The sequence below is a fragment of the Felis catus genome, chromosome B2, assembly GCF_018350175.1.
Source record: "Felis catus isolate Fca126 chromosome B2, F.catus_Fca126_mat1.0, whole genome shotgun sequence".
Lineage (NCBI taxonomy): Eukaryota > Metazoa > Chordata > Mammalia > Carnivora > Felidae > Felis > Felis catus.
The window spans coordinates 53821304-53847898 of NC_058372.1; the positions used below are offsets into that span (position 1 = coordinate 53821304).

Sequence of the window (26595 nt, forward strand, 5' to 3'; positions counted from 1 at the left end):
TTTTTTAACATGTCCTGTTACCATTAACTACTACCTCTCTTGAGTATATCAAACTTTTCATGATACTGTGCAATCAAAACCAAAATGAAAAATAAATTAAACTCTAAAATTTATGTCTGCAGTTGTCATTGATGACCCCTGATTTAAAATCTATGCATTCAGCACAACAGTCTGAACCCTCCCTCAGTGAAAGGTCAGGTGTGGTTCTAGGAAGTAATCAAGCTTCCTCCTTTCTTTCAGATCCTGAAGTCAATACGGAGACCAGAGAAGGTTTCCATTCATGCTGCCTGGGTTCAAATTCCAGCTCCAAGAGTAAACGGGACCACAACCCAGAGCCATCCACATCATCTAAAATCCGTTTTCCTCATTTAAAAAACTTAAATTATGACAGAATTTCTACCTCTTTTGAGTGGTTCTAAAGATTCAGTAAAATAAATCCACATCAAATGCTTAGCACAGTGCCTGGCATACAAATGTTAGCTTCTCCCACCACAATTTTATTAGTAGTATTTGCCACTTAAAGTTTCTCACCAACAATCTGTCAGCTAGCACCTAAAGCAAACAAAATCCTTTACACCAGAGTTCCTTTTGGAAACTTGAAGCCCTCATGCCTCACATCCAGGTCATTGCTGGCTACCACCCAAATTCGAGCTCTTCCTGTCACTGAGCCTCCTGAGCCTGTATTTCATCCCTGTCTCATCTCTGCTGACCCAGCTTGCCACCACTCTCAAGCTTTCCAGAAATATCTATTCCAGGGTAAACAAAGGCGCCTAAAACTTCAGTACCTTCACTGCCTCTACTATTTTACTGAACTTGGTCTGTCCCTCTCACCTCCGGTCAAGTCCCACATACCACCAGGCAGGGCAAGCATATTCTAATCCCCCAGTGATGCAAAAATGATAGTTTTCAAACCGTGACCCATAGGTACGAAGACCTCACTTTTACACTGTAGGCCACTCACTCTTATATCACCATCTTCTTCTCCTTAAAAATGATCCCTGTGGGTGGGACATGGGCTAGATGGGTGATGGGCATTAAGGAGGGCACTTGTAAGGAGTACTGGGTGCTGTATGTAAGCGAATCACTGAATTCTGCTCCTGAAAACAGCACTGCACTGTGCACTAACTAAAATTTAAATTAAAAAAAAAAAAGATTCCTGCATCCCCCAAAGATCTGACACCTGGCTCAGTGTGTACCTGGCTCCATGCTGTGCCACATCCTCACAGTCCTTCTTCTCTCCACTACATCCATTCACACATCTATTGCTACGTCCTGGACCTCATCATCTTACACCAGAACTAGTCCGCCTCCGATATTTAACTTCCGATAGTGACTTCCTGTTCTTCTACCACTTTCATTCCCCAACCCTAGGTAAAAACCACTTATCTGGCTTCACTTACATCTCACATTGCTTGATATGCCTCATTATGATCCATTCTATGAGCCCTCTTCTATCTTCTCCTCCTTCTCTAGCTGGCCTGCAACACGTGATCCACCACTTCAACCAACTTCCTCAACTCCCTCACACCCTTCTCCTTGCCCTGCAAGCCCCCAGCCAAACCGCAATCCTGGCCAAGTCAGCTACACGTCTCCTCTACTCTTCCCTATGCTATAAAGCTCTACTAGATAACTGCAGTTCCATGTGGACTGCTGCCACCACAGGTTCCAGGTCTGCAATTCAGCTAAGCACGCTAAGAAAGCTGGCACTTTTTCTTGGTGTCCTAATTGGCCGGTTTTTCTATCCCTCACAATCTCTCTTTCAATATTCTTTACCATTTGCACAAAATTCCCTACCGTACCACTTCCTTATTTACGTTTAGCGTTCACTTTTTAATCTCCTTCTTTATCGAGAAAATAGCAACATGAGTAAGAACTCCCTCACTGCCCTGCCCTGCTACCAACAAACTTGGCTTCTGCATGACCTGCTTTTCTCATACGCTCAGAATCCTTCCACCTCCTGTCTCCTGGGGAATTCTCACTCTATCAATCATCCCCTCCACATCTGGGTCTTGGCTCTCAGTATTTAAAAATGCCCATCTCAGGGTGCCTGGGTGGCTCAGCCAGTTAAGCATCTGACTCTTGATGTCGGTTCAGGTCATGATCTCACAGTTCATGAGTTTGAGCCCCACATCAGGCTCCACACTGACAATGCCCATCTCTTCCATCCTAAAACAAAAATAAACAAGATTTATAAACTCAATTCCCTCTTTTCTTATCACTGCCTCTCTCTTCCAGTAAAGCAACTGAACAAAAAAAAAACCCTCTGTAATTTTCATGTTTTTTAAATACACTTTATTTTTGTATTTTTTAGCTCTATTATCTTTACTCTTCAACCTGCTGTGATGTGGCTTCCATCCCAATCACTCCACTAAAACTAAGTAGCGGTGACCAGACAGGAAAGTGAGGGAGCTTCCTGCTTGTGACTCGATTTTCCCAGGAGAAAAAGGAAATCAGATGGTAAAATGTAACAGAGCAAGTTGTAAGCACGAAAGGAGGGAGGTCACGTGGTACCTGAAGAGCTGAAAGATATTGTGAGCAATCATCTACGACCTCCTCTTCCATAGTCTCACTTAATCAATAAGCACTCACAAATGTCTGCTAGTACCACTATGAGGAGTTGGTCATACAACCACCCTCATGGAGCCTGCAATTTAATGACAGAAAAACATCACAGAGAAGAGCTCAAGGGTTGCTTTCCAATCCACTCCTGATCTGTCTGAGGCATCTGTCACTGGCAGTCTTCCTCCCTGACTTTCCTGATGTCACTCCTTCCTGGTTTTCCTCCTGCATCCTTGGCCATTCGTTCTCAGTTTGCAGTAGAGGCTCCACTGCTACCCTTCCTTTAGTGCTATTCCCCAGGCTCAGTCCTCAGCACCCCCGCTTCTTCTCACACCTCCTGTACAATCTCACCTTCTACAATGGTTTCAACTTCCCCCCTCATACCAATGACTCTGGGATCCCCATGTTGCTCCCAAAACTTACCCCGGAACATAAGACCCATGAATTCTAACTCCCTAATGAACACTTCTGTCAAAATAGTAAAACCAATCATATATTGAGCACTTCAGTGAGCCAGTGTGTTGAAGCACTTCCCAAATATCAACTCATCATCATTAGATACAATCTCATTTTACAAATGATAATGAAGCACAAAGTGGTTATGTGACTTGCTCAATTGCACACAAACTACTAACAGGTAGAAGTAACACCTGAACTTACATCTACCTGGCTTCACTGTGCTTTATCTCACAACCTCTTCAAACCCACTATAGAGAAAGCTGAATTTCTCTTTCTCCATCTCACTCTTCCTTCTGTATCTGTAGCTCAGAGGATGGGCTCATCATTTACCCAGTTGCTCAGAAATCAAAAACGCTGAAGTCATCCTCGATGCCTTTATCTCCATCTGTACCTATCTTCAATTGGTCACACAGTCGTATGCAGCCTCTTCTCTCCTCCCTCCCCTTCAACACACACCCCCAAAAATTCCTCATACTCCAGCCCCACTGAACCACTTCTTGTTCCTTCAAGAACAATACATTTCCACAGGACACTATGCATTTATATATGCTACTACTTACCCACAGAATGCCCTCACCAACTGCCCTCCCACTCAACCCCTTCACTCATCCATCTCTTTGAAGAAGCCCCAGCTGATTCAATCTCGAGGGTCTATGAGAGATGTCCCACCATCCTCTCTGCTTCCACAGCGGCACATACACACACTACTATAATAGCACGTGTTGTGTATTATTATCATCTGTTGATATATCTTCTGTCCCTCTAATATGTGAGCAAACGCAAACAAAATGACAATGTCTTATTCATTTTAGCATTACAGTCTTAACTCTGTCACTGCTTGGCACATAATAGACAGTAAATGCCCATGAGCATATATCTTTGTGATTGAGTTAGGCACCTCTGGAATTTAAATTATTTCATTCAGGCAACCAGGATACCCTTGATCACTTCTGCTTTAGCATATACATCAAGGTCCCACACAGGAAGGAGAGGCTTTATTACCTACACTGTGCAAACTCCAAGCAAAAAAACTGATGCACCCATAAAAATGTCACTCAACCATTTTTTGTAGGTTTTTGCTTACTACCTAAACAGTAAAAATGACATATTTGGCAACATTTTCCAAAAAACTTATTTTGGCACTGTGTAAAAATAACCTAAATCTAGTATTCTCCAAGTTCAAGGAAGAGTATGATGGGAGGAGGTTGACATGTTTGAATTAAAATGTCTTTATATCCCAAGTCCAAGTGAATACCAATGTCAATCTTACAGTATCTTTTAAGACAAAATTATGATAAGTCTAGAATGGTATGGGGTTCAGCAAAGCTTCCACCTTCTTCTAGAACTGAGTCTCACTACTGGAAATTTGAAGTTTGTATGAACTGTCAAGTTTTGGTCTGGCTTTCCACTTTACCTATAATCAAAATAATTCTTTCTGCTTATTTTCCTTAATTTTTCAACTAAGCAACTTCACTGACTTTTTTTCTGGCTTATCTGCTTTAAATGTGAAATTTCAGTAAGTAGTTTTCACTTGAATTACAGAGGAAATGTTATTTCCTTCCCATAAAGTCAAGAATGTGGTTGTGCCGTGACATGGCCAGAGCAAGAAAGGGTAATTGGCCGTCTACCACCACTCTATTTATGTGTATTCCTCTTCCAAGAAGACAGTCCAAACTGAAATTTGGAAATCTACAAGGTTTTTATGTGAAGAGCAAGTATTTTCCAGAGCCCTGACAAAAGCTGGTTTACAAAGAACAGTTCCAAGCTTTAAAAATACACAACATAAGGCATTCTCAAAAATGGCATGGTCATGTTATTAGACAGTGGGTTCTCCAAATGGGATTCTAAAAGTATTGTTCCTACTGGTAAATCTCAGAAAAATCTAACCATTTGGATAGGAAGTCCCAAAACCCATTTGAATTAAAAATATGCCTGCTGGCTATATATTTTGGCAAAATTATTTTAAACCATTTAGGGCATTAAAAAAGAATCCAGATACCAAGTATATGAAGTCATCTTCATAGTTCAGGATCCTGAGCCTTGAAAATAAAGAAGTCACCATATCTGTTTTTTTTTTCTTTTCACTCCATATAAGATCAAAAAATGAAATTAAAAAACCAAAAACCTCAGCCAAAAAAAAAATGCTACCAACAAAACAAAAACCCTCATACTCTTTCCTACATTCACATCCCTTATTCCCACATCACCTCTACCCTTACACTCAACACTAAGATTTTACTACATAATTTCCTTTTTTCCTCTTGGCAGAGCTGAGACAACATACAATGATTAAAACATTAATAAATGGAACTAAAAGAAGGCCCAAGGGGCTTTAGGAGAAGTCTCTGGGCAGGGGAGGGGGAAAGGGTGCAGACATTATTCAAACAGAAGAAAGAAAGCCTGACCCAAATTCACACAGTTCTAACTGCGGTAGAACCAGGCATGTGCCTGCTCAGGGATGAGCTTTGTTTCATAGTGCACATCTGACCAAATGCCTCATAGAGCACCATCAGGAAATGTGAACCACAGTCTCACCAAACAGCTCAGAGACACAATACACACCCAACAACAAATGGACTGTTTGCTTCTGCAAATGGAACCAAAGAATCCAGTGTTGGAATTCTCAAAACATAAAAGCATGAGTTGCTCCAATGCTCCTGAAACCTCCCCATGGGTGTTGACTCATTGTGCCACTCAAACTCATGCATCTGCTAGCTTCCCACATCCCTAAGGAAGACACGAGCATCAGTAACATGGATATATTAGCTGTCCCAAGACTGTTTCTAGGGGAGAGGAGGGTCTTATATTCCCTGTTTTCTCTCTTTTCCCACTACAAACTATCGAGTGGCAATAATTACTATCCTTGGTCTGGACCATCACCTCTAGTCTCCAATGTCAATACTAAGGACATCCTTTAAGACCCAGTCATGAGACACCTGGAATAATACTGGGCTCAAGCGAGCTTCCACCTCCTTCTGGAACTAAGCCTCAGTGCCTGGATTAGTAATAGTCTCCTAACTAGTCTCATTGCACCAAGTCTTGGCTTACTTTCAAATGCCATTTCAGGTTGTTCCTGACTCCACAGCCACAGTTTTCCAGTTCAGTTTTGGCTGCTCTCTCTAAAAAAAATTTTTTAACGTTTATTCATTTTTGAGAGATAGAGACAGAGTGCGAGTGGAGGAGGGGCAGAGAGAGAGGGAGGCACAGAATTCGAAGCAGGCTCCAGGCTCTGATCTGTCAGCACAGGGCCCGACGCGGGGCTCGAACCCACAAACTGTGAGATCACAACCTCAGCCGAAATCGGACACCCAACCAACTGAGCCACCCAGGTGCCCCTGGCTGCTCTCTCTAGACTCAAGCCATCTCCTTCCTATTCTATGATCGAACCATCTGAACTTTGAACCATGTGAACCACATGCTCCCACTCTCCTAGGGTCCTCTGTTCAAGCTACTACTCCCCTTGGAACATTCTCCTCATACTCTGCCTAACATGACACAGATTAGGTGCTCAATATCTGCTGAATAAGTGGAGGGAGGGAATATATAATGCAAGATCAGAAACATGTTTCATGTTTTCATTTGAGATGAGTGAGTTTTAACCTGTCATGTCATGTAAGACTTGTCATTTTAGAAAAGTAAAACGTTTCCAATTAAGCTCACTTTCCAATAATAATAGAATGCCCTGACTACTGCACAAAAGTACCCAGCAAGCTCAAGCCCAGAGAGTACTCAGTGAGAACCCAACATTAAGCAGTGAAACTGAGCTTCATCTAAATCATTTTTCTAAAACAATTCCATAAACTTGACACAACAGACTACCTAAAAATGCCTTTCCAATAAAAGAAAACAAGCCAACATAACCCATCTCATAGCACACTCTGATTTTATTCACAGCTTATTACTAGATGACCCACTTACTGCTAACTGAATTGCAACAGCCTCACTGTGCTGGTCAGCTGAGGCCATATATGTGAAAGTCCTCTGAGCAAAGTCAATGCCACCAGACAACTGGGAGATAGGAACACCCTATTTTTACAGATGTTGTCATGGTTCTGGCATGCACTAAGAACACAAGAACAGCCAAACTGCAAAGCTGAGTCAGATACTCCCTAAAAGATTCACTTTTTAAAAAAATGCATGTATTTCACTCTTCTATACAAGGCAAATCATGCACCATTTATTTTTTTATTTTTTTAATAACTGCAATTTTTGAAAAGATTAAAAAGCTTAATCAAATTTACTACTTAAATAACTTATGTGTAACATGGGAAAGGCAACATCTCTGAAGTAAAAAGAACTAAGATATTTAGCTTAGAGAAAGCTATAACCATACTTAAGGATTAAGGAATCAGGGGAACTCAAGCTGAAAGCACCCAAAGGCACTTGGAGGATTCCCTCGTTTCACTTGTGAGCAAGCTGAGGCTACAAGAAGTGAAGTGACTTGACCAGCATCTCCTATGGTAGTAGAAGGCCTAGGGTGTGGACTTGGGTCTTCTAAATTCCAATTTAGAATCTGCAAGAAGTTTCTCCTTCACATTTACAAAAGAAATCTATCCTTACAACTCCCACTAATTTTTTTCTCTGGGTCAGTAGCCACAGTGGGTGCTTCCTTTCAGTGTGCCTTCTGCTGGGAAAATGGCTGTCCACACATAGATCACGAAAGAGCACCCTCTACCTTTGCCTTAACCCCTGAAGTCAAGACCCTTTTCACCGGAGCTTCTCAGTCTCTATCCTGGCAAAGTAGCTGATATATAAAATTCTACACATTTTCAGAGGAAGCTACACCCTTGGATCTCTGACATAAACTGAAGGTCAGGGTTCACAGTAATTTTCCTCACTAAACACAACACCTTAACTGACAGCATTTCCCCCACAGAATGGTAGATTTCCCCCTGGCATCATGCTCTCTTCTACTCTCATACCAGAACTACTAACGATAATGTCTCTGAAATGTACATGTACTAAGGTGTCCATAACCAACATGAGCTCCAAGAATTGGCTCATCCCAGGGGTTATTTCTATTCTGACAGGTTGACAAAATTTTTTAACTAATTACAGAGTTAGATGAATATACTGTCTGACAAATGATAGGTATTCAGTAAATATTTGCTTAAGATATAGTGAGAGGATGAGTAGAGTTGGGGAGACAGAAGGAGGCAGCCTACCCTGCTTATGCATAATGCCTCATGTCCATAGGAACGAAAGAAATGCCCTGTTATGAATTTGGAAAACATATAGCTTTTCTACTCAGCAGATGGTTACAAGATGTTTCCTCTTTTCCACAGCAGCAGAAGACACTAATAAGATAGAAGTTATCAAGTACTTAACCAGAAGTTAAGTAAGTCCTTTTCACATATATTACCTCATTTAATGCTCAAAACACACCATCCTGTTTCACAGATGGGGAAAATAAGACTGGGTTAAATTTTAGTCTTCTGATTCAAGATTTCATAAGTTCCCTTTCCTCTGCCACCCCAAATCTGTACTGACTTCTTAAAACATTCCAGAAAAAGCTGTGCCTACCAGTGAACCATCTCATTTTATAAAAGCAAAAACTGATCTAATGGACACAGTAAATATAGAAATGATAGGTAATCAAATGTTCTTCCTTGTACAACACAAAACAACTATTCGTTTCAGAGGGTTGGACACAAGAGTGGTATCAAAGGAAATTCAATTCCTTCATATATTTGTTAAAATAAAAGAGGTTATATTCTATTTGAGAGAGTTCTGGTATGAAGAAGAATGAAAGCTGCACATTGGGAAAAAATGGACCTCAAAATTCTTCTACCTCCAGAATTTCTTAACATAATTGTTTCACGAGTAAAAGTGTAACAATGAGAGGAACACTGGCACAGAGCCGTGGAAGGTTGTGACCTGTGTTCAATTCCGGACCCCACCACACATACTAGCCCTGTGGCCTTTCTGGGCCTCAGTTTCTTCCCATGTAAAGTATCTCCTCATGGAGATGTTGAGAGCCTAAAACAACACACACACAGGGTTCAGAACAGCACCTGCCCCCAGTGAGCAGAGGTAACTGTGCACCAGGTGGGGACTATTGCATAAACTCTTTGATTCACACTACTCGACAATGTAGTCAGACAAAAGCAAATCCCATATTGAGTTTGTCAACACAGGCAAATATTTCCAAGCCAAGATGTTTGCTTCCAAAGACAACCTCTTCAAAGATGTTTTAACTATTTTGGCAGAAACAAATGTAATCAACACATTTTTAGTCAGTGCTTCCAAGTTTCAAAAATGTGTGAAAATGCTCCACAAAATATTTTTAACAGCAAAGATGGCACAAATATTTTGAAAATTCTATCTGGCTATAACGGTCTCCCTAAAAGGAAGAGTTAAATAAAGGACAAAAGCAAAAAGTTGATAAAGTTCAAGTACTAATGCTTTAAATTTAGGAAATGCTCATTTATTTCTTAATCAAATAAGGGGGAAAATATAACTATTCTCTTTGTACAGCAAAGGCTTTAAATTTTTGCACGTCTTTCATTTAACTGAAAAGATCAAAGCATTGTAATACTGAAAAAGACCCAAATTCTATGCAACTATTTCAAAACGAAATTTTCAGAAACTGGTTATGAAATCCAAGTAACAACTAACAATGGTAAACATTTTTAAAAATTAATAAATGCCTTCTCATTTTAAAAGATGAAATAGTTCAGAAAGGAATGAGTTAGTCAACTGTAAACCAAATTACCTTTGTTTTCAAAATTAGTAGACCAAAGCTATCATATAAAAGGAAAAGCATTTAGATTTTATCCTAGTGCTTGAATTCTAATAAAGAATTCTGGAGTCTAAGATTCATAAAAGACTTGGCCAAAGAAAATAATATCAAATAATTATATTTCAGCAAGTTTGAACATTAATATATTCTTCTAACATTTTGAGGTGGTTCTCAATTTAAGTTTTAAAATATGAAAGTTAATTAAAAATTAAACTCTTCATTATTTAGAGACTGATAATATAATTTGTACAATATCCACACTCCTTATTTCTCATCCTCTCTCCTTGGCTTCTTTCCTTGGTTACTGAACTATACGTTGGCAACTCACCAAAAGATGAAAAGGAACATACGAAGAGTTTGGCTTTCATTAGTTAATATGTGGCTACGCAGTATGGTGGGAAGTTAAAGTTCTTCTGATTACCATCCCAGAGGCCTAACTTCCAGGTAACTAAGTTTACAGTCATGGTCCCTGTCATTTGTTCTACACAAACAATGGGATATACTCCACGCAGAAAAGAGCTATGTTTTATTACTCTCAAAGTGCCTCGTTTTGGTTCAATATATAACAGGTACATAATAAGTGCCTGACAGAGAAATAAAAGAAGAGAGAGATGGAGGAAAGGGTGAAAACAGTAAACAAACAAAAAGGTACGCAGTTACATACATGAATTCATAGATATTTAAAAGTGAAAGAGAGGTATACGGGAAAAGGTAGGTAACTTGTATCAGGTTAAGAGTTCAGCTTGGTAAAAATATGTGGGTCAAGCTCTTCCACTTACTGGTTGAGTGACCTAAGCAAGTTATTTACCTTTCCTAAGGCTCAGTTTCCTCCTCTGTAAAATGGAGCTAAAAATAGAACCATTCCATAGGCTTGCTCTGAAGATTAAATATCACAACAGTGGAGTGTCTGGCATATAGTAGGACTCAACAAATACCATTATTATTAATAGCAGTTTCATGATTTAGTCCAATATTCTCCTCTTCTAGGAAATGAAACTGAGCTTAAAGAAATTTAAAAAGTCCAAGTCGTACAGCTCTCTGGGGCAAAGGCTGACTAGAACTCAGACCTCCTGCCTCCTGGGCCCCAAATCCGCACTGCTTATCAGAAAACCTACACTGAGGGGCACCTGGGTGGCTCAGTCAATTAAGCATCCGACTTCAGCTCAAGTCATGATCTGGCAGTTTATGAGTTTGAGCCCCATATCGAACTCACTGTTGTCAGCCTGTCAGCACAGCGCCTGCTTTGGATCCTCTGTCCCCCTTTCTCTGGCCCTCCCCCACTAATACTCTCCCAAAAATAAGTAAATATTACAACAAAGGAAATGAAAAGAAAAGAAAAAAAGAAAAACTACATTGAGAAGAGAACAAGATGCAAATGCTAAGCTAGGGTGATGCTGGTTCCCAAAATTTAGCATTTTTAAGAAACATGCTTTTTTTTAATGTTTTTTTAACATTTATTTATTTTTGAGAGACAGAGAAACAGAGCTTGAGCAGGAGAGGGGTAGAGCAAGAGAGGGAGACACAGAATCCGAAGCAGGATCCAGGCTCTGAGCTGTCAGCACAGGGCTCGACGCGGGGCTTGAACTCACAAGCCACGAGGTCATGACCTGAGCTGAAGTTGGACACTTAGCTGACTGAGCCACCCAGGCACCCGGAAACATGCTTTTAAGAAGTATATGTCTAAAACATATGCCACGTTCTCTTATGTTCCACTAAAAGATACTCTGATCAAGTTAACTCAGGGGTAAGGTGCTTCCCATAAACATTCCAGATAATTCTACTGCAAGGACCCTGGAGTTACACTTGGAGAAGCACTGCTGTAGAAATAAGAAGCATAGGGACCTTCCTATCCATAGTCTTGGGCATTAGAATCATCTGTGGAGCTGTACCCTTATCTATTACATTAGAATCACAGGGGTGACATCCAGGCACCTGTTTGTTTTTTTCAATTTTTTTAACATTTTATTTATTTTTGAGAGAGAGAGAGAGTGTGTGAGCAGGGGAGGGGCAGAGACAGAGGGAGACACAGAATCTGAAGCAGGCTCCAAACTGTCAGCACAGAGCCTGATGCAAGGCTTGAACCCACAAACCACGAGATCATGACCTGAGCTGAAGTTGGATGCTAAATGGACTAAGCCACCCAGGTGCCCCCAGGCCCTCAGGTGACACTTACATGTGGTCAGTTAGAGATTCAATGGCCTATAAACAGAGAAGACAGCCATCTTTGCTGAGATCAATGTAACAAGACTAGAAAGAGGTGGGATTTGTGCAACTAGAGAAATAAGAAAGCTTTGTGGGAAAAGCTCAAGGATAAAGGTAGGAGACCTTGTCACAAGGTACAGGAAGCATGTAAGTCTTAGACAAATAAATCCCTGAAGAAGGTGACTGCAATGAGCTCATTCCTCCCTGTTCCCAAACATGATCTGCCTTTTCCACCACTGTTTATAACACTCATCCTTCACAGATGAACATCAACTCCTATAAACATCAACCCCTGCTCTGACCTCACAGCAATATCCTTCAGCACTTTGACAATTAATCTAAGTAGGTTGCTGAGCAGCTCAACTCAGCTACTGCCATTTACTGTGCTGCCTTTAAGGACATTACTTAACCTTAATTTTGAATTCTTCATTCTATAAAAGAAGAACCGTCAATTTTGCCTATTCATACAGTTGTCAGGATAATCAAAAGCCACAATGTTTCCAAAATCCTTTTTCTAATTCCAAAGCAATACACAAATCTAAGATACTCCTTTTTTTTATTTTCAACTCCTGATCGGAGGCAAGATGTAACATGACTCTGAGATTTTATTTGGTAGGCACTCAAGCAGCGGCTGGCTGAGCCACCTCCACAGAACCCCTGTGCCTGGAGGAGCATTCTAGGTCAGCATAGGATGGCAAGGATTTAAAGGGGAGGTAGGCCGGTCACCTATACTAAGAATGATAAATTTCATAGGACCAGGGAAGTTAAAGTCAGAGGCCTGCACTAAGTCAAAGTTTAATAAAAGTTCAGAGAACCGTACACTATTCTACTTGGAAGCTAACTTAAAAGTCATCAACCTCAATCCTGCAGACAAATGACCAAGAGAAAGAGTGGAATCAATAGGGAAGATATGAAAAAGATCCTGAAGGATTAAATAAAAGGAATGCTAGCTAATCAGTCATTTCTGAGCTGTAATGCTAATAAAGGGGTTGAGGGCTCTCATTTGCATTTGATTCTCCAACAAAAAAAGTAGAGTCTGGGGCGCCTGGGTGGCTCAGTTGGTTGAGCATCTGACTCCAGTTCAGGTCCTGATCTCACAGTTCGTGAGTTCAAGCCCCACGTCAGGCTCTGTGCTTACAGCTCGGAGCCTTGAGCCTGCTTTGGATTCTGTGTCCCCCTCTCTCTCTGTTCCTTCCCTGCTCACACTCTGTCTCTGTCTCTCTCAAAAATAAATAAAAATTAAAAAAGATTAAAAAAAAAAGTAGAGTCCAATGCAAGATAAATAGTTCTAACCAAGGTAATTAAGCAAACAGAATCAAACACCTCAAAAGGTGACAGGAAGAATGTCCTAAGAGAAGTTACCTAAGCTGTCGGTTCTGACACTTTGTAAGCCCCAGAATGAAGAGTCTTTTTCTGGACTGCAGGAAAATAAGACATCAAACTCTCCAGACAATGACTATCCCATTCAGTTTTCACCCCAAAAGATGTAACGCTTTGGTAAGTACTTCCACATCACAATTATTTAACAGATCTAACTGGCAGGTTTGCACCTTCTTTTCACATATATTTACCATTGAAGTTTCAAAAATCTTCAAAAATATTCCAATTAGAAAGGTAAAATCCTTGGCATGAGGATAATACAAGGTGGGGGGAAAGAAGGTCTGTGTAGCACTTAGGAAACAGACTTTGATTTTAAGAATTTCCAATATTGAAAAAATTTTAAGGCTTACGAGAAGCCAAATTATACAAAAAAAAAAAAAAAACACCTAGAAAACATGAAGCAAAGCAAGAGGTTGCATTAGTAAACACGGAACAGCTAACTCGTTTCTTTTCGCGCTGACATGGGCTATATGCTTTCTTTTCGAAAGATAACCACTGAAAATTGCAAATATTAAGGGATGACATAATATTGGCAAGGTGTGGTGATGTATGTAAACAAAAACATCTTCAGCGAATTCAGCAGCTAAGGCCCAAAATGATCATGCACACTGACCCTCACAAAACTTGATTCTATCACTGTGCCAATGATCTCTGCTGACCTTGCCAAGACTGTTTATCATCACATACCCCATTTATGTCCGGAGTTTGTGTAAAAAGACAAAGTTAGAAGTAGCTTAAAGAAAAAGCCATCAAATTCCAACTAGTAGCATGTAGAGGCTGTTTTGGGTAACACATGTCTCAAGCAAGTAAATAAATTTTACTTACATTCAAATGTAAGTAAATATACATTTTGCACTTATGTTTACGTTTTAAAGACAAGTGAAACCCCAGAGAAATAACTCATCTGAAGCTAAATATCAGTGTTAGGAATAAAGATCTCAACTTCCTGCCAGATGGTATCATACTGAAATTCCTATGACATGCTGCCCAAATGGTTTCTGATTTTAGATGGGGGCTGAGGAACAACTCATGTAACAGAGACAAAAGATTTGGGTGATTTCCTCCGTGCTACCAATCCCAACACACACACACACACACACACACACACACACACACACACACACACTTAAAGCAAGTATATGAGTGTTCCTATGCATGAAAACTGATAGAGAACTAGAACTGACTTTTCCAAACTTCTCAATTAGCAAGCCAGCACTGACCGATAACTGTATTGTATTCTGTCTACATTTGTCATGAGGCTATTGTCTTCTCATGACTATTTTCTGATTCAATTTTGCCTACAAGTTTCCAAAAGCTATTCCACAGGAAAAGTCAAGAGATGTGAACTAGAGAACTTCAGAAGATGTGCATTCTCTTTCAATGAAGCTTTTTTAAGTCTTCCGACGACAACAAAAATGTATAGGGGGTTAAAGTGTGATCAAAGAATGTGGAAATCACAGAAAATAAAAATCACAATAACCAAACCTAAGATTACAGACAATAAAACGCACCAAGAACTCTCCAACTTCCACACAAGCTAATATGAAAACAATTTAAAACAGACAAATTACAGAACCTCCCTTGGATTATAAGCACCAGGAGTACTTATTTACACCTGCAACTCAGACTCTGCGTTTCACTTACCTCATTTCCATCTGTGCCCCTGGAAGCAGAGAACACAATAGTACAGAGGGAATGACATCTCTTTTTTCCAAAGTGAAAATTGTTTATTTCACGAGGGCAGAATCTCTCAGTGTTATGCTTTTCTTGAACACTGCTATAATTTTTTGATGGGTCTTCAGAAAGCCCACTTTTTTCAGAAGATCTCTCTGTACCATAGTGAATGGAACTTAAGCTGGCTGCCTTTCGTAAAGAGAAAACCTCAGTTTTCCTTTGGAATGTTATTTCTCTCCTGTTGACAGCATCTAAATGTTCCTTCCTCTTTGCACAATATGGAGTGCTGTTCTTTTCTGGAATCCTTTCGTCCAGATCACTAACTTTTACTTCTGTTTCACTGTCATCAGCAGGAGAGGTGTCCACATGGTAAGACCGAATGCTCACAGTACTCGGCACAAGTTTCTGTTTATCATCAACTACAACTTCTGTCCCCTCTTGCCGAATACCACTTTCCGGTGTGAGGTTTGGGGCGGCAGATCCCTCCCGCACCAGTCCCCTGAGTGAAAAAGCAGGCTGTTCTCTTGAGAGCTGAACGCTGCTCTCCCTCTTGTCTTCATTGTCCTGGCTTGGCTCTACTGAGTCTGTGTCACCTACAGTTGTCTTGACCGGTTTTCTCCTGAAATATTTTCTTCTGGGAGAGTATTTTTCAGGGCTCAAAGGAGTTTTGGCAGGATCTAAATACTGTTCTTCTTTCTCAGCTCTTACACATCTGCAGACATTCCCCATTTGATTTGCAGGAAATCACAGTTCCACAGATTCACTCATTTCAAAATCCAGGGCTTACCTCGATCTTCCGCATTAAGTCTGAAAGTCCCACTCTGACCTCTAATTCCTCAGACTTTGTGACCATCCTCTTCAGCATGAAGCCATTTTGCTTATGAGAAAAACACACGCAAGAAATGCCATGGCATCTTGCCCAGCTGGGTCCCTGTGTCTCATTAGACACCGTGGCTTATTTCTGGCCACCAATCCTTTTAGACAAACATTAGTGTTCATGGTAAAATTACAACGCTGCTGAGCTTTCAAGGCAAACCTCAGCTTTATCACACGAGAAGACTCTGACCCTCACTCTAACTTTCGATTTTCAGAAAAGCAGTTACGCTACCAAAGTTTGCATTAACCTTTGAAACTACTGGTGGTTCAACAAATCTGAGAGCAAACAAAAAGCAAATACAGGAGTAATTTAACAAAATGTCTTTCAAATTTAGTTTCAGAGAGTCTCTATCATATAATTTTTTTCTTAAGAAAAAACAACTAATTTTGGTACTTGCCAAAAAAAAAGGCTCAAAAATCTATGTAAATTATACTCAGACTTTTTAAAAACATCAGTCATTAAAAAAAACCAACAGGATGATTCATTAGCTGAAGGAGAGACAATAAATGCTAAATTCCTAAAAATATCAATTAAAATTATTTCTAAAATCTTATAAAATAGTTTCTAATATTTTTCATATTACATTTTCATATGACACCAATTTCCAAGCCATTTTCCTTATGTGATCATTAGTATTTTCACATAAGCAAATTGATAAATTTTATGATTTAAAGCATAAAATGCTTAGCCAAAAGAAACACATTCATGTGTTTCTTTTACATGAAGGAAGGCAGTTAAACTTCATATATAACTTTTGTAATTGTACCCTAGTTAAATATTATGCAATTTTACTAGGGTCTTGCTGTAAAAATAGTAAATCAGTATGGAGCCTGATTATCTAAGGTGTGCATATTTCTAAAACTGAGTCACAGATGTGGTAAAAAGAAAATTAGTATGGCATGACTGGACTTACACGTAAGCAGATTATCATTTGACTCATTAGAAAAAAAAAATAATTGCCATTCTCTAGGTAGACTGATCAGAAGACGGAACTCATTATACTTTTCTAAATAAGAATATCCAATTAAATAGTCAAGTTAGCAATGTTGCTGATACTTGTCAATAGGCCTGTGTGATGAGGCTTTCCTTAATGATTCAAAGAGATAATGAAACAATCTCCAATGGCAAAACTGAGTATCCTAGGAGACAAACCGGCAAAAATAAAGGCTCAGATGTGGGTTTATTTTTAATTTGATTTTCAATGTCTTCATTGGCAATGGAACATTATTCACGAGAATTTAAAAGTATAATGGCTAGAGTCTGTACTGGCAAGATAAAGGCACAACTAACCAGTGATGTGCATCCCATCCGCCATTCCTTCTAGCCCTGCCAGTCTGAGCAACTGCCCCCTCTCCCAGAAATGGCCCAACTTTAGTCTCTGCCTGGAAGCTAGCATTCGTCCTGCAAAGTCTAGCTCTAATATCAGTAAAAATTTCCCTTACTCTCTAACACCTTGCTGATCCTACCACAACACTCCCTCCTCTGCATCCCCATTTTTATTTATATTGCATTGGACTCGTCACCAATAGATTTATGAACATTGTCCCAACAGATAGAACAACATACTTCATTATCTTAGTATCTCTGAATCTAGCATATGGTAACTATTGATAGAGGATTACTGTGTTGATAATTCTTATCTTCAGAGAGCCTGACTAGAAAAGAGATTCAACTTGTGATACTGGTAATAAATATATTTTTAATAACGAATTGATCTTTTAAAGTTACTTCCCTTATTTATGCAAAGTATAGAGACAAAACAAACAAAAACAACCAAAACTCACTTGGAGTGAGGATGATCACCACTGCTATAAATAGCCTTTTATCTTGGCATAATCAGAGAATCATTCTAATCTTAAATTATCAAAGTACTATGAAAAGTTCTTTCATTCAAATAAGAAGAAATATTTTTATTTTACCAAAACATTGTTGCATTCCACTTTAAACAGATCTGGGTCTAATTTTTAAATATTGGTGATAATTTAATTTAATATGCTGTAGTTCAGGTCCTAAAATACACTGGAACTCATAATACATGCCACAGGACCATTAGGATTATATTAGAAGTACTTCTGTGGCTGGTCTTCCTTTTTCTCCCAATGACAAAATGCAGAGTTTCTTAATACAGAATTCTTTTTTAAAAAGTTAATTTATTTATTTTTGAGAGACAGACAGAGAGTGAGCATGTGGGAGCACAAGCAAGGGAGGGGCAGAGAGAAGGGGAGAGAGGGAATCCCAAGCAGGCTCTGTGCTGTCAGCACAGAGCCCAATGCAGGGCTCGAACCCACAAACCGTGAGATCATGACCTGAGCCGAAATCGAGTTGGACGCTTAACCAACTGAGTCACCCAGGCTCCCCAGTATATAATTCTTTTTTGAATGACATTTTGCTTTGTATCTCTTCAAACTTAAGGGTCTATATAGACTGATTCTAATTCCCAACCATTTTCTCACATTTTGGTCTGACATTTTCTGGTTTCTGCTCCCAGTCGCTTGGGAATGTCTTCTCCAAGGTCTCCAAAGTCTTCCTTCTAGACAAAACTATGGCTTAGTCTTCATTTTCTTATTTCATACTGCTCATCATTCCTTTATAATTGAAACTCTCTTCCCCTGGCTTCAGCAATACTAGATTTTCTTGTTGCTTTCATCTATCTCTCCAAATGTTCCTTTTCTGTTTCCCCAGATGGAACTTCTTCCTCCTGCATCCCAAATCATGGGCCTTCCCTAAACTTCTGTCCTTAGCTCTTCATGTATTCAAGAGGATTCTCTCAAATCCTCTGGAGATCCCTCTCTCCAACACTTTTATACTGATAACTCCAAGTGTGTCACCTGTAGCCAACTTCCCAAACTGCTCAGTGCACAGATGCACAGGACGCCCGCCACACCATCAAACCCACCCGGGAGGTCATTCATTCTCCCCTGACCATCACTCTGTTTTTCTCAGTCATCTACTGGTTTCTTGTTTGTTTTATCTGTCAGGCGCAATGGTTCAGAGTCAGCCTTAATCCCTTTCCTTCGTTCTCTGTGCTCTGTTGCTAAGCCCATTCCTTTCTTCTTTCAAAATGCCATCCCTTGGATTCAATTTTCATCCCCATCTGAGTCCTGACCTTTATCACTCTACTCTGAGATCACCACCTCGGCTTCTTAGCTTTTGTCTCCCTAACTACAGACTCTACTCATTTCAATTTATTTCGTGTAGAATTGATAGATTTAGTTTCCTAAAACATTATTTTTCAGGTTCAGAAGGGTTAAGTGATGCACCCAATGTAATCAACTGCCATAAGTAAGAGTTAATTGTGACACTTAGCGCTGCCTCCCACCACAGTCTGGGTGGCTTCCTACTGCCTCACAGCGCTCTTACTCTGACATTCAAACTCCAGCCACAGCCTGTTTCCCAACTGTGTCGGTAATGATGGGATTGGCTCCCTGCTCCAACAGGCATTTTGTCTTCCCATGTGGGGTTCCTGCAGTCTCTACCCTACTAAAAGTTGTGGGACCTGATCCACTGAGGACTAATTAAAGGATCCCCAGGGGCACCTGGGTGGCTCAGTCAGTTAAGTGTCCGACTTCAGCTCAGGTCAAGATCTCACGGTTTGTGAGTTCGAACCCTGTGTTGGGCTCTGTGCTGACAGCTCAGAGCCTAAAACCTGCTTCAGATTCTGTGTCTCCCTCTCTCTCTGCCCTTCCCTTGCTTGTACTCTCTCTCTCCCTCAAAAATAAACATTTAAAAGAATTTAAAAAATAATAATAATTAAAGGATCACTGAGAATGCTGAGGAACTACACATGAAATGTGCTTTTCAGCCAGTTCTACCTAGCCTTTACCCAATTCTAGAAACAAGGTCTTGGCTCTGGGCCCAAATCTTTGCTGTGGTTTAGTGCTCAGTCCCCTAATCCCCTAAGGCAGGAGTGCTCTAATAATTGGGACCCTTAGATCTTTAGGGTCTTGCCTCCAGTTCCTGCTACTGGATCACCCTGACAGCAATACCCCCACACTGTGGGAACATTCACCTGTATTAGCTACCCTGTAGTCGGGCTGGTGACACCTAGTCACCTGGGTCTTCTCCAATTTCCTACCGCTGTAATTTTGTTCACCTGCCTGTTCAGGTGCTGGGACTACCTAGACTCTAATTCCTACAGCTCTCCATACCTGTCACATTTATCCTGCTCCCAAATGAGCCCCAGGTACACTATTTCCCACTATTCCCTTACAAATCTTAAATCCCAATAAAACTTGCACAAATTAAGAAATAAGTATTATTCCTCCTGTGATTTGGTTCCAAATCCCAGCTCCTTCCTGAAGCTGGCAAGCTACCTCTTCCTCCTTTAACGTCCAACTGAACAGCAGTCATTCAGTATGACTTGCCACATGCCTACTATGGGTCAGGCTGTGGGCTGCACAGAGAATATGCATCAGCAGGAAAATGGTTCATAAACTAAAGCAAGTTCCAGAGTTAGGATTCACCTTAAATCAAATAAAGATTTTTTTTTCAAAAAAAAAAAACTAAAAAATCAAAATAAGCCCTCAACGAGCACAGATTTTTTTATATAAATCATAGTTAACAAATCTGCACTGGCTCTCCTCAAATCCAATTTGAGAAAGTACAGGTCTACACAAAATACAGATTCTTCTAATTCAGGAGATACCGTTATGAGAATTATACTGCCATCTAGTGTCTATCAACAGGAAAAAGGAGTTTGCATAGCTGAGAAACCATAATACCAATAAAAACCATTCTAAGGATTGAATTATAAAATTTTTATGTATCTAAATCAAGTAATACTATCCAATAAATAAAAGAAATGAGTCTGCATTCCATAAAAAGAATCTGTGTCTTCCAACACTGAGACTGAAACCGCTTAAAAGCAGAAGTTAAAATCAAAATGGCTGCATTAATGCTTCAGAGAGGTTCAATTTTAAACTAAGTAACCTTTTTCCTCTCTTCCGTAAACCTCCCTTCCTCCCTTCTTAGCCTTTTGCTTCAGGAACCCAGAGCCACCTAGAAAACACGATGAACTTGGCTAGTAGTAGGTACACAATTCCTGTGGAAACCAGCTGGATCCTGTATTTCCCTATAAAATCCTGGAGCCCCTTCCTCCAGGTGGGCTTGTATTTTGAGGGCCTGAGCCTGCTGCAGTCTTCTTTGCCCAGCAAAGCAACAAAGCTATTGTTCCTCTTAAAGCTATTGTTCCTCTTTATATCCAAACTCTTGTCTTCACCATACATATTTGGGCTCCAGAGCATAGAGGCCAGTTTTCCACAACAGGATTACAAGCATCTTAGAATATTTAAGCTCATCAATACCAGGAGACAGGGTGCAAGGTTCACAGGCAGTATGTTACTTGAAAGGAAAAATTCAAATGTACTTTTTAAGAAGCCTGAAATTTATTTTCTTCCATAGGATGTAAGTGCATAATTTATTCTTCATATGAACCACTTGAAAATCAGCAATGAGAGGCTAAAAGAAATGATAACTAAGAAAAATTAAGCTTACCTGAAAGTGCAAAATTATTGTCCATATTAATCCCAAAGTCAACTTGGGATTTCCATCTGTTATGTCATCATTTCTAATATTCACTAATTTCACCTGTGTTATATGGAAAGAAGAAATAAAGAAAACTTTTTCAAACCAGCACATAAGTTATATTTACCTACATAAAATCAATTCTAAATTACACAAAGAAAAAAATTGAGTGATCTAAATACAAGTAAATCCTCAAAATATTGTCTTACTCCCTTATCTCTACTCACTTTAGATTGCAAATTATAGAGTCACCACAAAGGAAAAAAAAAAAAAAGGGCGTTACTCTGGTTTTTCTTCTAGAACAAGTATTATAAGTAATCACTTTCCAATTGAAAAATACTACTGAAGTTGGGAATTCTTAAATACTTGAGATTTTAATATTGGACACAATTTTATCACTTGAAAATAAGCTTTATTTTGCTCTAACCATTAAGATACTGTTCTGAACCATAAAATAGTTTAACAACTTTCTCATACTTCTGTCACAAAGTGGGAAAAAAATTTTAAAAAAAACTAGCATCTTTTTTCCATTTATCTACCATAAATTGTTACCAAGATAAATAAATATGTAAGTCACTGGATATTTGGAAGGCTGCTCAAATATGAAAAATAAAAATAAAAACAAACAACAATACTTAAAGCTTATTAACTATCAAATTATGCATTTTCAGGTAAACAAATATAGTAATGATACCTATCATTTATATCCTGGATAAAAATAATTAAATATCATGAATCAAACACAATAATAACTAACATCTCACTTCCTGGACAAAACACTGACAAAAACACTTCAGACAAGGAAACATAATCAACCATCAGTCCTTATGAAAACTTCCACTAGAATTAAGAATAATAAGGTAAATAGGAGTGCCTGGGCAGCTCAGTTGGTTAAGCATCTGCCTCTTGATCTCAACTCAGGTCATGATCTCACAGTTTGAATTCAAGCCTCTCATCCTGCTCTGCGCTGATGGTGTGGAGCCTGCTTGGGATTCTGTCTCTCCTCTATGACCCCCACCCCCCACTTGTACTCTCTTGCTCTTTCCAAATAAATAAACCTCAAAAATATTTTTTAAAAAAGAATAATAAGGTAAATAAAAGTAACATTTAACATATTTAAGCACGCAGTGTTTATCTGAGTTTAAATAAATCACTGTAATGTTAATAAACTAAATAAATGAATAAAAAAAATGGTGTTTACCTCTCCCCATTTTCCTCCCTTCCTTTTTTCCTTATTCCATTAACAAGCTAAATTGCTGCCACCTCTGATTTCTCATTGTTCACAGTAATTTTCCATTCCCCTGATTTTCTTTCTTTCCTTTTCTCTACTATTTGAAAAATTACCAATATTTTGGCTTATACCACTATAATACCACAATGCCACCAAATCAAGATCATATCCAATATGGTTTTCATTCTTTAACCATGACTGCTTCTAAAACCTCAAGTTAGTTGGAGGTTGTTGTTTTATTTTTAACTCCTTTTAATTACCCAATATTATCTATTTATAAAAAAAAAATATTGTCGTACCACTAAGTATTAAAAATGCTTACACTAAGTTTTTTGAAAGTAGTCCATCAACTATTTTTTATAAAAATAATTTTATATACTAAGTATAAATAATAAAGTATTGCCCCACTACTAAGAACTTTTCATAGGCATTCTTAACATTCTCTTGCTACTAAAAGGTCATTAACTTCCTAGGCAAAGCATTCCAATTCTAACAGAAGGAAAATCAGTAGCTCTTATTCAGATGGAAATGCAGCCACTTATAATTCCTGTGGGCTTACACCTACTATTAACTTCCTTTTCTTTGGAGCAAATGTTTGAACATATTTTTAAATATTTGTCTCTCAAAAGCACAAAATTAAACATTATAATTGACAAATGTAACCGTTTCATCCCCTGACATGTTCCTATCTAGACGTACTCCATCACATATGTTTATATGATTATAGTCTTTGAAAAACATCATACCTGGCGTCTTTTCAAATAGTCAAGTGCAATTTGTACATTCTGTAGTCTGTGAAAACGCATCCGACCTTTTTCTCTGGGCTAAGAATAGAAAAATGCAGGGTATAAAAAACACTATAGTTTCTGATACCACTGACCATGCTAAATACACTTATGATGCATACTCTATAAATATACTTTATGCTCATCTTAACATATCAAAACAGGATTTAATATTTGGGTAAACCCATTAGATTTTTTAAATTAAAATTAAATTAAATTACATTAAATACTTTTAATTGTTTTGTATTATTTGAAATTGAATTTAAACATATGCTTTATTCCATTTTGCTTTATTTAAACAAAAGGAAAAGAAAAAATGCCACAGAACATACAGACTTTTTATAGTCATTATACTACAATTCTAGCCTACAGTTTATTAGCTTTGGATGCACAGAAAGAATTAAATACCATTCCCCATTTTGCCTTCTTAATAAAGTCTATTGTCAAGCGGGTTTTTATAATTATATATGTATGGCATGTTAATGAAAATGAGGTAAAGTAGCATGCAGTTAGTATAAAAATCACCAAGAAGGAGAAAGATGGAGTCTTACTTAGCCATGATAGAGGAAGAGAAAAAAGCAATTAAAGCCATATATTTCCTCTTTATTTTATTTTAGCTTTTTCACAAAATCAGTTGGACTCTAATAGTTTTACTGCTTAGGGATGGACATGACTGTTTATGATCTCAGGAAAACTGGCAATCCATAATTCTTTTCGTTGGTGCCGTTTTCCTTGAGAAATGTAACAAGTTAGCAGACGGAAAACATAAGGAGATAGAGCTGAGAAGATGCTTAACAAAAATACAAAGAATGGAGTTGAAATTTTTCACATAAAATCTCCCAAAAGGAAGAAAAGAAAAAAAACACTGACAGCTTAGCTTCTCAAATATGAATATTGAGAGCCAAGGCACCATAATGAAAAGACAGCAGAGTACAGAACGGAAAAATAGGTTCTACATAAACAGGTAGAAATAATGTTGGTAAATTCACCCAATGGATCCAAAAAAAAAAGCACAATTTCCAAATCAGGGGCACTTGGGATGTAGATGACAAAAGAAGCATTATCTGTCTTGCAAAGGTGGGCTGAAGTCAACTAAGTGTCATGAAGATGAAACAGTTCTATAGGTTCTACCAGGAATCCAGATTTTAAAACTTTCCCCCCTTCTAAATAAAAATAAGACATAGAAAATACATAAATAATGTCCATCAAATACCTATTGCCAGTATGATTTAAAGCATAAACTTAAATAGGAAATAAATTTCCATAAGTCCCTTCAAATAAAGCAATAGTTGCCACATTTGAAATATAAATTCCAGAAGTGGAACAAATTTGCATAAAAATTAGCAGGCTAGTTGTCAAGATTTCCACATTTATATAAAATGCATGTAAAATTCTTTAGCTAAAATGGCATCATATAATTCAATCACATATGTTCAATTACCATGCACTGCACAGTAACGTCTAAATAAATTTAAAGAGAAAATATTTCCTTTGTCCAATTTTTTTGGTACACACACATCTACCTCACTATGGGTTTTGGTCCTTTCTATAATTTTCTAAAAAGGAGCCCGAACCCATGGGTTACTTCTCTATCACGTTAGCGCTCACCGCACTGTAATGGCTAGGTTAGTCGAGTTATGGGGGCCGACACCTACCCCCTTATCCTCATCCTCCACATCCTCATGCTGTTCATATTCGCATGCTTCTGTTGCACTCACCAATCGTAAGGTCTTCAAAAAATCTCGCTCCCTTGGCTAATGAATATAACAGACAGAAGATAGGACAGCAAAGACACAAGACAGACCAGAAATGAAAAGAAGAGCATGAACAGAACATAATGAAGGAGAACAAGTAACCAAGAAGGGGAAGTAATGTTCACAAAAAAGGAAATGACACCTGTGGAATGGGTTAGACCATTTTCCAGAAAGCAATGTTTATTTCCTTGCTATTTGTGAGTCTTTTAATATGTGGTTATATTATGCATCCAACCTCTGCTAAGCAAAAAAACCCAAAGGTAAAAAAAGAAGCAAGAACAAAAATAGTAGTTTTATTATAGAACTGATTACATAAGCAAAGTAGTCAAAGGGCTTCAATCTCCCAAATTCACATCACTTGAAGTCTGAAAATGATCAGGAATCTAACCAGAACTCTTTTTTTCAGGCAGAATTCACAGCTCTAAAGGCGAATGTTGCAAAAATCTGAACAGTCTCTACCAACAACACACTGGTCCTTACGTAGACAGCATTACGTGTTCTTCAAACTAAATTAGGAAATTTAAAACTTACCAAGGTATCTCCCGAAAGAACCTCTAAAAGAGAGATTAAATTGTGTCCATCCCTTAAGTCTTCATAGAGATCATTCACATGTTTTCGAACCTACACAAAGAAAAGCAATTTAACTTTTGGGTCTAGAACGTAGATCATCTTTAACACTAAAACAAGAACAAGGACAAGTAGGAAACATTCCTCATACAGTGTTCATTCTTGCAGCAATATTTTCACTTTGATTTTCTCATTACTTAAAAACTAAATTTGAATTTAAAAAAAACTAAAAAAAGTAAATTTCATATTAGTAATTCCTAAAGACAAACAAAATTGTTATGTTTTTAACATACCAGAGTTACTATAAATAAGCTTGGACAACTACATACGGTTACAATTTTTTAAATACAGGCAATGGCAATAACCTTATTCATGATTCCTGATATAACAGCCAGAGCCACCTTAGCAAGACAAGCAAGTTTTCACCCCTCCCCCTAACCCGAGCTGGTCTTTCTTCCTATTCTTTGTGCCACTAGATCCAGGAGGCCAGATATACACGTTCCACACTTTAAAATTCCAGAAATATAAGCTAGGTGAAGGGCCCATGAGACTATATTCTTACTATTTTTGAAATTTCCTTAGTCTCTATATTTTTTTCAAAAAAATTTTTAATTCATGTATGTCAAGTTAGAAGACCTCTGCCCAAACCATCCTGTGCACAACATAAATCTTCTTGTGACAGGGGGTTTTTATAACCACATTAACACTAGCACAAAGTTAACACCTAATCTATAATAGCTTCTTCCTCCATTCCACAGGCCTGATTTAAGCTTGTGACTTTAGAGCACAAAACACCAAAGATTTCCCAAAAGCTTTGTTCAGTCTGCCAAGTAGGGATATCT

The 26595-nt window shown here is 38.5% G+C and overlaps 1 protein-coding gene and 1 non-coding gene across 26 annotated transcripts in view; one reads left to right on the forward strand and one right to left on the reverse strand.

Moving 5' to 3' along the window:
• DST (dystonin) overlaps positions 1 to 26595 on the reverse strand; it is a 503266-nt gene that overhangs the window by 202964 nt on the left and 273707 nt on the right. For 12 of the 25 annotated variants that reach the window (XM_045057678.1, XM_019830761.3, XM_019830760.3 and 9 more), the window contains 4 exons: positions 25718 to 25807; positions 25088 to 25186; positions 23394 to 23471; positions 21387 to 21479 (listed from right to left, as the gene is read on the reverse strand). In XM_045057678.1, coding sequence (XP_044913613.1) covers positions 21387 to 21479; positions 23394 to 23471; positions 25088 to 25186; positions 25718 to 25807 — 360 coding nt within the window. Of the gene's footprint in view, positions 1 to 14986; positions 16089 to 21386; positions 21480 to 23393; positions 23472 to 25087; positions 25187 to 25717; positions 25808 to 26595 lie in introns of those variants that run through there. The other 13 variants (XM_019830758.3, XM_019830771.3, XM_019830756.3 and 10 more) reach the window with 3 other exon arrangements.
• TRNAW-CCA lies at positions 13006 to 13090 on the forward strand. The gene has a single exon. It is a non-coding gene; the product is annotated as a tRNA-Trp (tRNA).